Genomic DNA, 10572 nt, shown 5'->3' with positions numbered 1-10572 from the left:
GCTTGGACATCTTTTAGATGTTTAAGTTTGGCACTAAGTAGTGGTGAAGAGCATATAATTGTCTAACATCTTCAGTTTACATTATAATCAGTCACTTTAATAGTTTGTTTAGTCACAAACCCTTGATATATACAAGGATCGATGGGCATGGATTTATGAAATGGCATTATGAAATATGAATAATACCAATCTTTAACATATCATGAATAATAGCTAGCTTGAAAGGGAAGTCTGAGACTGATGTTAGACTGATGTTATGCATGATCGAGCTAGCTAGATACAACAAAGTAATGATGTATATGTGGTTGGAGGTTTACTGGAGACGTGTGACGATGTTTCAACGGTCACTGAGGAAAGTGAAATCCCAGAAAAGGTTGAAGAAGAATTGAGTGGTAGACAGAGAACGTCTTTGCAAAATATCTCACCAGAAAAGGAAAAATATCTCATAAAACTTCGGATACCTTGAAAAAGGGTTTACTTGCGAGATCATTTTTACGTTAGAACAAAATGAATGTATGTTTCTAAATCTCAAAAATAAAAACAAAACAATACACTCAGGGTCTCAAGTTCGAATCTTTTTTGTTTGGTATAATTAAGGTAAAAACTAAAGAGGAACACATAAGCAACTTCTACATTGAGTTTGTTCACCTATCAACCCTCTATTACATTCAGAGCTAAATAGTATATACATTACCATTGCCATTGATTATTCAGTTCAGAACAATTGCTTATTGTGAGAACTCTCTAGGGTACCCTATAGAAACTTATCAATGGACGTGGCACATTGCCCCTATTAGTTGCTTCACTCATGGCTATCAGTGCAAACCCTTGAGCCTCATTGACGATTCAAGGCTTGAGGGGTCCAGATTATTGCAAATTTGAAGAGACATTTCTCTGGTAGAATCAGTACCTCGGTCCTACACTGGATATCCTATACTATCTCTTCCACCAGATAAAGGCTATCTATCCAAATTGATCAAGTGGCAATACCCAATTGGAAGAACTAGTGGTACTACACATTGTTGTCTAAGATTTTTTCTTACACTGTTAATGTTGGTGGTGCTGAGGATGCCAACTGGACTAAGGAAATCAAACTTCAAAACTTCACATCCAATGAGAATTGGCCTATTGATCTTCTAAGATAAGGGATCTGGTCCTATTTAAGCTCATCCAACTCTATTCCATCACCACAACAACTCTCATTCTCACGTCTTCCATTTCTTTACTTTCTTACTTCCAAGTTTACAATGGCTGCTTCCATGGCTCTCTCCTCCCCAACATTCGCCGGCAAGGCCGTGCAACTTGCCCCTGCCGAGGTTTTTGGAACCGGAAGGATCTCCATGAGGAAAACTGCAGGCAAGTCTGTTTCCTCTGGAAGCCCATGGTACGGCCCAGACAGAGTCAAGTACTTGGGCCCATTCTCTGGTGAACCCCCAAGCTACCTCACTGGTGAGTTCCCTGGTGACTACGGTTGGGACACTGCTGGGCTCTCAGCCGACCCAGAGACCTTTGCCAAGAACCGTGAGCTCGAAGTGATCCACTCCAGGTGGGCCATGCTCGGAGCTCTCGGGTGCGTCTTCCCCGAGCTCTTGGCCCGCAACGGCGTCAAGTTTGGCGAGGCTGTGTGGTTCAAGGCCGGAGCCCAAATCTTCAGCGAGGGCGGCCTTGACTACTTGGGCAACCCTAGCTTGGTCCACGCGCAGAGTATCTTGGCCATCTGGGCCACCCAAGTCATCTTGATGGGCGCAGTTGAGGGATACAGAATTGCTGGAGGCCCACTTGGAGAAGTTGAAGACCCACTTTACCCAGGAGGCAGCTTTGACCCATTGGGCCTTGCTGATGACCCAGAAGCTTTTGCTGAGCTTAAGGTGAAGGAGCTCAAGAATGGTAGGTTGGCCATGTTCTCTATGTTTGGCTTCTTTGTTCAGGCCATTGTTACCGGAAAGGGACCATTGGAGAACCTTGCCGACCACCTTGCTGACCCAGTCAACAACAATGCCTGGTCATACGCCACCAACTTTGTCCCCGGAAAGTGAAGAGCCTGGAATTGTTATCTTTAGTTTGCTATGTTGTCGGTGATGTAAATTTGTTTCAATCAATGGACAACTTGATTTGATCTGTGTGCAAGAATTCATTCTTTGATTAGTTGCTCTGTAATGTCACTAATGTTCCCCAAACAAGTAATAGGTAAATAGGATACTAAAACTTTAATCAAAATGGTAATCAAACTGTAAAAGACACTATAGGAATCGCTTGATAATGAATTTACCTAACCACAGTATTAAGCATCAGTCTATTGCAAAACTTTCAATCATCTGCAAAGTTACAGAGGAAACAACCCTTTACCTTCTAAGATCCAGGCTTTGTCCCTTTTCTTAGTTCTCAAAGCATGACTTCCAAGTTTGATCAGAATTTAAGGGTTCTCAAAGTCGAGTATTGAGTGTTAAGCAGCTGCAAAACTTTTCTAATTTAAGAAATTACCCCATCACAACCTAAAAGCTACAGCTCCCAACTTTCCGGTTTTCTTGAAACCCCAACTGCAGTGGTGTTGCGGCCTGCATCATTGCGAATTGGGAGATATGATGCTCGGGGCCAAACGAAATGAGAGGAAATAGGAAGTGAATGGGTGAACAGGAGAGAATCATAACCTAAAAACATAGAAAAAAGATTCGGAGTACTCAAATGAACACTAGTTTGCCCCAAAAAGGTAAGAATTTTCTCTATTTATTTACACATCTCATCTATACCTTGCATCAAGATATATAGAGTTTACGGGTTACATCCAAGTCTCGTATGGACGTCAAAGCCGGAAAGAAAAGGCACATCAGCCCATGTAAAGTATGCACAAGTCTTTATAAACAAATTAAGAACCTAGTAAGTAGTATACAGCAAAGTAATAGGTTGCCTGAACAAAAAAATGGTGATCAAAATGTCAAAGAATGAGCATTTGGATGACAGCGCAGAGCATCTTAAAACCACCTGTCGCTTCGAGCATCAAACTTGTAAGGATTATATCTCAAGCTGCTGGTGTGCTTGCTACTAAGATTACTTCAATAAAAAAGCAGTTCCAGCTCCAACTTATCAGAGTCCCAAGCAGAATATGTTCCAGGGGATGAAGCATGGAGATATCTGGTTTAGCAGTATCTTGAGATTAAGGGCGAATTGTGGCCCTTGCTCTGGCCACGGACTTAGAGTAGAGTTCTTCGTACTGTGAAGCAGAAGTATCCCAACTGAAATCTATGTTCATATCCTTCTGAACAAGCTGCCGCCAACTCTCAGGCTTACTTAGGTAGTGGTTAAATGCACGTTCCAAAGCACCGTTTAGCCCCTGGCAATATTTCAAGTTTGAAGCCAGTATGCATTAAGTTGTAGACTAGAATGATATGTATACTGAGGTGGAGAACAATCAAGACAATTAACAAGATTAAGGAGAGGCAAAGATATTATATCAGATCTGAAGCCTCCAGCATCAATGCCAGATAAAAGAAAAGAAGAAATTATAAATTCGTGAAGGCTACATTACTAGAGGTAAATTTACGGTTACCTGTTCATCAGGAGACAAAAATGAATATCCATTTCGAAACTGAAGAGGTACGGTGTCATCATCAACATCAAAGACACTGTACAAGAAACATATAGTAATTCAAAGATTCCATGGAAACAATAACCTAAAACCACTTAGTGCAAGTTAAATATGTATTAGTCATTTAGTGCCCACCTATCATTTAGTCCACCAGTTTTTCTTGCAATGGGTATAGAACCATATCTCATTGCTATCATCTGCAAACCCAAAAAAAGGAAGAAAAAAAAAGAAAAAGAGGAAGTTAATACAGAAAGCTACAGATTACCAAAGAGTGGTTGGTCTAGCAGTCAGGCCCTTGGTTTGCTCCCAAGTGGTCTGGGGTTTGACCCTCTCCCACAGTACCCACCTAGCAATTGCTAGAGTTTCCAGTTCCCCAAATGTTGTGGAGGCAGGAGGCCTAGGGATTAGTCGGGTCAAAGACTCAGATACCCTAGTCTCAAAAAAAAAAAAAAAAAATACAGAAAGCTACAGATTGATGATCTGCTGAGATTTTCACAGGGGGGAGAAAGACTTCACCTGTGTAAGTCCACAAGGCTCAAAGATTGATGGAATGATGAACATATCAGAAGCAGCATAAATGGAATGGGAAAGAGTTTCATCATACTTCAATATCAACCTAATATGATCATGACTCTGAAAATGGTTTGCAATTGCCTCAAATTCCTTCTGCAGACCAAAATAAAAGAAGAATCCTTTAAGTGATTATTTAGACGAAGTATGAAAAAGAAACAAATCTAGCGATCCACTAGAAAAAAGAGATATAACTAAGCATATACAACCATATATAGGAGAACACAGCCACCATACCTTAAGCAAATGCCATACATTTATTACCACTTGTTGATTGTATAAGCATGCAAACAAGCCACTAAAATGCATGTAAAATTAAACTGCAGATTGCAGCTGTGGGGATTCAAGCTCAAAAGTTTCTACTCTAGTACCTAGTTGAGTTGAGTCTTGAAGGCTAGGACACTTTAGAGGATAGGTTTAGGGTTTGATAGTAAGCCCCTTCACCTTGCTTGGTTTATACTTTATACTAATAAGGTTAGATCAGGAGGTCCTAAACTAGATGAATAAAATCATAATACCCAAAGAACTGTACCCAGGTAGGAAAATAGCCAGGATAAAATAATAGAAAGAAATGTAGAACAGTACCTGAATATGATGTACTGGACTTGAACCCAGAAGAACAAACTGCCCTCCTAGCTCCAATGTTCTATAAATCGCATGTCTGATGAGATGTACACCTTTCTGTGGCACCAATCTCGTTATGCATCCCACCTATCCAAGAGATCAAACAAATTCAAGTAATCACCTAGCTTCACCAGCCAACAGTCATGCTTAATGAAAATACATAACGTGCGTCAATGATGCCATTCTCAAAATCTCAGACATGATATACATGCAGAGAAAAATTAACACAAAATGGACATATATTAACTCAAACGGAGGACCAAAAACTCCTGTATAAGCGATTTGATATCTCGAGTACTACCAAGTTCCAAAAATAAAGAAGAACTGCAGTGCCCAAATACTGACTTAATCTTGACTAGCTCTGACCATTAAACACTAAAGATGGATAGAACAATAGCTTCATACAAAAAAGGGGTTCTGCCCTTTTAAGAATTACCATGAATAAGTTGAGTTTAACATAAAGCTCCAAGAAAGCTGTAGGAATGACAACACAAATAATAGAGCTGTATCTATGATATTATTTTCCCATGTATGATTTCTTATAAAACCCACAAACATGTTAAGTTTTTAAATTCTTTCAATTGGCGACATAATGTAGTAAAAATCCTGTGTATTCAAATAGCAGAGAAAACATGCCTAATCTGAAAACTTATAGAAAATAATAGTGCATCACAAGGTGAATCATTTGAACTTCAGAAAATGTAATTACCAATGGTCTCCTGACATCGGCATATGAAAGCCCTAGACTCTTTCTAATAGCTTCCTTATTTTCTGCTTTCCCCCCAAGATCATTGGCAGTGTACTGTACTTTGAGATATGCATCAGTGGCAGGATTCCATGCATCAGCATCAATTCCATTGAGAATTCCAACGAACTTTTTAGAATGAAAATTAAGTGTTGAATGGAGACCACGTCCACCCTGTAGTCATAGATAATAGAGTTTTATGCAACAAGTGAGAATGAGACCAATGTAACTAATACATTCAATATGATAAGTTGATCATCAATGTGATACTGAAAAGCCTAAGAAACCTAACACAAGGAGCCTGATCTAAGTCCAGTCCAGCTTCAATATACAAGTAGTCAACATTATGTCAGAAGCAAAAGAAATACCTCAGCGCTCCGCACCTCTTGCGCATAGGTAAGTGATACCGTTGTCACGATATTAGAGAATACAACTGCACCCTAAAATAGAGAAGTGTGGTAAAAAGGATCAGTTCTACACCTAAAGTGTGCTGGTATGAGGTAAATCTTCATTTACTATATACCTTAACCGGATTGATCCTATCATGTGCTGAGTTGTCCTGCATTCTATCTGGTCTGTTTAGCTGGCCGACATCAAGACCACAAGAAGCCAAGTCTGAAGCAGGTGCAGTCCCTTGGTATTCAAAGTTGTGGCAGGTAAAACATATCCTAGCCGAGTTTAAACCCTTTGGGGCATATAAGTCCCAATAAAGTGGAGCCTAGAAAAGAACCAACTCGGTTACTAATTTATCACACACAGAGAGAGACAGAGAGAGAGTTTTCAGAGTTTATAGAAATTGTAAAAGAAAAAAAATTGAGGTTAAAGGTCCATACCACGAAAGCTGTCTGCCAATCATGACAATGAATAATGTCAGGTTTCTTGCCAGCTTGAAGAAGTAACTCAAGGGCTGCACGACTGAAGAAGGAAAAACGTTTGAAATCATCACGTTCTCCATAAAACTGTCCTCTCCAGAAGAGCTTATCAGGATGAAGAGGCTCAATAAAATATACAGGAAGACCTGCAGAACCCAAAAAATACAATGAGAATTCAGAACTAAAATGTGTCATGCAGACAGTTAAATTGAAATTGCTCACCTTCAACAGTGCCAACCCAGATTTTATTCTTGAATAGTCGACCATCGAAGTACGACTCTACTGCCACATCTAGGGCCTGTATAGGAGAACGTGTTCCTAAAGAATTATGAATTCCAAGTAGAAAAAAACATTTTTTTCAAATTAAGTAAGAATTAACAGATACAACATACCCTTAGGTCACGAACACGATCGTAGTCCATGCAATCATATTTGGGAAGAATAATTTCCACAAGGTGTCCCTTCTTCTGCAATGCTTTACTAAGACCAGCTACAACATCACCCAAACCACCGACCTGTAAAATAAAATACTAAGTTATACATAATTTTATAATTACATTATTTAAATGAATTCAACTTTAATGACATTATATATCAAGCAAATGCATTATCAAAGACCTCTTTCACAAATGATAGACCATCCACCCTAGTTCATAGAAAATATAAGCTAGCCAACCTAACACAACACCCTTCGCCAAATATAATTTATAGCCACAACAGATCAAGGAGATAGCAAAAGCTACACTATAAGTGATAAAAGTGCAAAAGAAACACTTTATCAACAAGGCATGAGGGGTATTGCAGGATGCTATTACAACCGGGATGGGTTGAAATTAAGATCTTAGTTTAGGAAGTCAAAATCTAATATCCTCATCATGCCACTAGCCAATTAAAAAGGGAAACTTTTGAATTCAGGGATGTGAAATAGGATCCACAAATTCCTGATTTGTAATTGACAATCTAATATATAGTAATAAAAGTAGTATACGCGGTCAATTTTTTTTTTTAATAAATTAAGCAAAGATATAAAAACAAATAGAGGTTTGCTGAACTTGCCTTAGCAACTGGTGCCATCTCTGCTGCGATATGAACGACATGCAATCCTGAACTAAAAATCAACAACGTCTAATTAAATAGCATCATAAATATATCCCTTTTACATTTCAATAGTAGAAAGTTTACCTTGTTTGTGATGATATCAGTCTGAGAAATGTAGTCACAGCCTCATTTACATTCTTTTCCTTGCATGCCATGTATGAGTCATGAATCCGTCGATCTCTCTTCCATACCATTTCTCTCAACGCCTTTGCATCATCAATTGATATTTTCTTTTCCAACAACCAACCATCTATTATAAGCAATAAACGGCTCCAAAATTCCCAAGGCATGTCATCAACAGGTTCATCCATCACCCTTCTCTTGCTTTCTTCTTTTAGAGTATTTAAGGTATCTTGAAATTCCTCCACAGATTCTTGATATAACTGAACATAAGAATGTATCTCTTCATCCGAACGCTGAAGCCGGTCCTCCATTAGTTTTATCTTTTGTTGCATAAGCTCATTATACTGTTGCATCTTTTCTGATGACTCCTTATACACATTAGCTTTTTCAAGAGATTCTTCTAATTTATCAACCTTTTTTCGAATCTCCTGATTTTGCTGTAACACTATAATAGCTTGATCTGCCTGCTTGGTCGACTTATCTAGCAGTACTTGCAAATTCTCCACCTTTTCCCATAAACCTTTGCATTCAACCTTCAGATTGGAAAGTTTGGAAACATCTTCCTGAGAAACTACCAATTTGGACTCCAAATCTTTTAGGGCAGAGTCCAAAGTCGAACGTTGTTTTTCAAGCATGACCACACGTTCATCCGTATTTTTCATATTACTAAGCTGCTCTCTGAGTTCCTGTATATCATTCCTGAGTGACACATTTTCTAATCTCAATGAACTAAGATTTGCTACAAGCGAATTGATGCTACTTTTGTATGGCAAAGGAGCTTCTTCATTAAATAGCTCACTTTCACTCTCAAAAATCTCAACCCCATTGCTTGTTTCCGCACCATCACCATTGAAATTCTGTTCATTCCGCATCTGGTTTAAGTGGTCTCCGAGGAGTTCCATCCTTACTTTCTCTTGAGCAGCCACTCTGATACGTGCATCAGTCTCTGCCAATCTCATTTCCAAAGCATTCATTTCTCCTTGCAATTCTTCCTTTTCAGATAGAATCTTGTCAAGGTCTTGAAGAGCACTAACCCGAGCTTGATTCAAGAGAAGAATATCTATAAACAACAAGTAAATACACGTACATATTTCATCATATCCATAACACAAAACAGTCATAAACACTGAACCAAATGACTAGAGCAGAATGTCATCATACTTTTCTCCGCATTCCTTATCATTCCAACCAAATCCTGCGTGGTATTAACAATTAACCGCATAGTAAGACAACAACTAATCAAACTTCCAAATTAGATTATTAACTAGAAATAAAAGAGAACTATTACCGAAGGTACTGCTTGATCAGATGTAGTAAGAGCATTCGAAATCGAATCGTTTGAATTGATAGTATTAACATCATCATCAGATACGCTTTCTGAGTTCAGAAGAGGAATCATGCCGACCGAAGCAGTCTCAGATTCAGAGTCCTCTTCGCCACTTGGCAGGAAATCCGCAGAAGACTGTTCCTGAGAGGATTTCTTCCTAGCTCTTTGCCTCTTCTGCAGGCAAGTACAACTGCGAAAAAGCCGAAATCGAAAACGAAAGAAAACATCACCGTTCTGATAATCATATTGCACGATGATTGTTTCAATTGAACTGATTAGTTGATTGAATAAAAGAGTTGACAAGAGATTGAAGAAAAGGAATGAAATACCTGAGATTCCGGTGGCGTAGCTTACAGGAAGAAGAAGAAGAAGAAGAAGAAGAAGCAGGAGAGGAGGAAGCAAATGAGAAGCGCGGATTTGAATGTGAGCGCCTGGAGTTTGAACCGGAAATGCTAATCCCCTGGCTCACAAACCAGGTGGTTAGCCTCACCGCCATTGATGATCACCGCCGGAGCTCAAACCTCTTTCACCGCCACTGGATTCAGAACTGCGGTGGAGTAGTGTAAACCCAAGTCTAAGCTAGGTGTTCGAATCTTCTCACTTGCTTCTTTCTTTGGGATTTTGTTTTGACCTTATTCTATTTTATTTTTAATGAATGAAAAAATGGTTTAGTGAGAAGTAAGCAGGGTGAGGTGTAGAATGTACAGGAAAAAGTGGGGTTCAATGGCCTTATCTAAAAGACTCAAATCGAATGGTCATGGGGTGTGGGGCTGTGAGTCAAGCTACATCTTGTGTGGGGCCTCTAAAAGTGAGATTTCGTTTATAATTTTTTTTTTTTTTTTTTAACTTCGATATTTGATAAGTAGGAAGTTCTGAATTCAAAATTGATTTTTTGTAAATCTAATTTTTCTCGTGGCAGTTGTGAATTGATTGGATTGAGAGATTTAGAGCGGCTAGAGACTTTGGTTCGATGACGGTTCACGGGTGGTGGATTCGAGATGATTTTGCAGTTCATGTTTGGAGCTAGGCTTTTTAGTTGAGAAAGGCCCATTCGACCGGTGGATGCTTCTGGAAGGACAGGGATGACTCATCTGTAGAGGGTCATGCATTGTGTAGTTTTTTCTTGTTTTTCATTAGGTTTTTGATTTTTAGTTTTAGATTTTATTTAGATCTGGTAAGTCTTTACTCTTAGGAGTTATGATTGGGTCTAATAAAGTGCCATATTTATGTTATTTCATTATTAGTATACTTTTGTCATGATCCTTGCATCATATACTTTTGGACAAAATGTGAAAATAGAAAAATAATTATTCTTTGAAGATAAATGGCTTCCCTCGGTCCAAGTAAAGTTGTAACAAGATTTATGGGCAGGACATGGAATTAGTATTTGTGGCCTTGTCCTCAAGCCGGTTAAGCACAACCCATGTCATTGAAAATGGAGAAATTCTTAGATAGGGACTGCCCTACCACGTGGTCGTAAGGTAGCCCAATTAAAATTAAGAAATAACTTTATATATCCCAAAATTAATCCTCTTTTAATAAAGTAATATACCAAAAACACCTCTCTGCAAGGTCTTGATTGGGCAGCTCTGCCGTCACTTGGTGTAACTGCCCTAACTAAGAATCTCTC

At 38.9% G+C, this 10572-nt stretch overlaps 2 protein-coding genes across 4 annotated transcripts; one reads left to right on the top strand and one right to left on the bottom strand.

Moving 5' to 3' along the window:
* Positions 1-1190: 1190 nt before the first annotated feature.
* Positions 1191-2134, top strand: LOC112168431 (chlorophyll a-b binding protein of LHCII type 1). The gene has a single exon (XM_024305557.2). It carries the CDS (start codon positions 1248-1250, stop codon positions 2034-2036), a length of 789 nt encoding a protein of 262 aa, XP_024161325.1. The 5' UTR covers positions 1191-1247; the 3' UTR covers positions 2037-2134.
* A 559-nt stretch (positions 2135-2693) lies between these two features.
* Positions 2694-9602, bottom strand: LOC112168430 (probable starch synthase 4, chloroplastic/amyloplastic). Of its 3 annotated transcripts, XM_024305555.1 has the most exons (16): positions 9272-9602; positions 8904-9132; positions 8777-8810; positions 7577-8675; positions 7451-7502; positions 6787-6909; positions 6617-6692; positions 6356-6540; positions 6046-6240; positions 5891-5962; positions 5487-5696; positions 4739-4864; positions 4100-4249; positions 3719-3780; positions 3545-3620; positions 2694-3328 (listed from the first exon to the last, which is right to left on the bottom strand). In XM_024305555.1, exons 1-16 carry the CDS (start codon positions 9436-9438, stop codon positions 3152-3154), a joined length of 3033 nt encoding a protein of 1010 aa, XP_024161323.1. In that variant the 5' UTR covers positions 9439-9602; the 3' UTR covers positions 2694-3151. The 3 variants fall into 3 exon arrangements, with proteins under 3 accessions (XP_024161323.1, XP_040375422.1, XP_024161324.1); XM_040519488.1 differs by lacking the exon at positions 5891-5962; XM_024305556.2 differs by lacking the exons at positions 2694-3328; positions 3545-3620; positions 3719-3780 and adding an exon at positions 3794-3980.
* Between the last annotated feature and the right edge of the window lie 970 nt (positions 9603-10572).

Source organism: Rosa chinensis, chromosome 5 (assembly GCF_002994745.2).
Source record: "Rosa chinensis cultivar Old Blush chromosome 5, RchiOBHm-V2, whole genome shotgun sequence".
NCBI classification, from domain to species: Eukaryota; Viridiplantae; Streptophyta; class Magnoliopsida; order Rosales; family Rosaceae; genus Rosa; species Rosa chinensis.
This window is presented reverse-complemented; position numbering and strand designations above follow the sequence as displayed.

Bases quoted from the DNA above. Each gene is read 5' to 3' on its own strand.
- LOC112168430 (XM_024305555.1), bottom strand. From the start codon at position 9,438: ATGGCGGTGAGGCTAACCACCTGGTTTGTGAGCCAGGGGATTAGCATT. The intron at 6,541-6,616 runs GTGAGCAATTTC...TGGGTTCTGCAG, and splicing joins CTGGGTTGGCACTGTTGAAG to GTCTTCCTGTATATTTTATT. The intron at 4,865-5,486 runs GTAATTACATTT...TCTCTTGGATAG, and splicing joins CCGATGTCAGGAGACCATTG to GTGGGATGCATAACGAGATT.
- LOC112168431 (XM_024305557.2), top strand. From the start codon at position 1,248: ATGGCTGCTTCCATGGCTCTCTCCTCCCCAACATTCGCCGGCAAGGCC.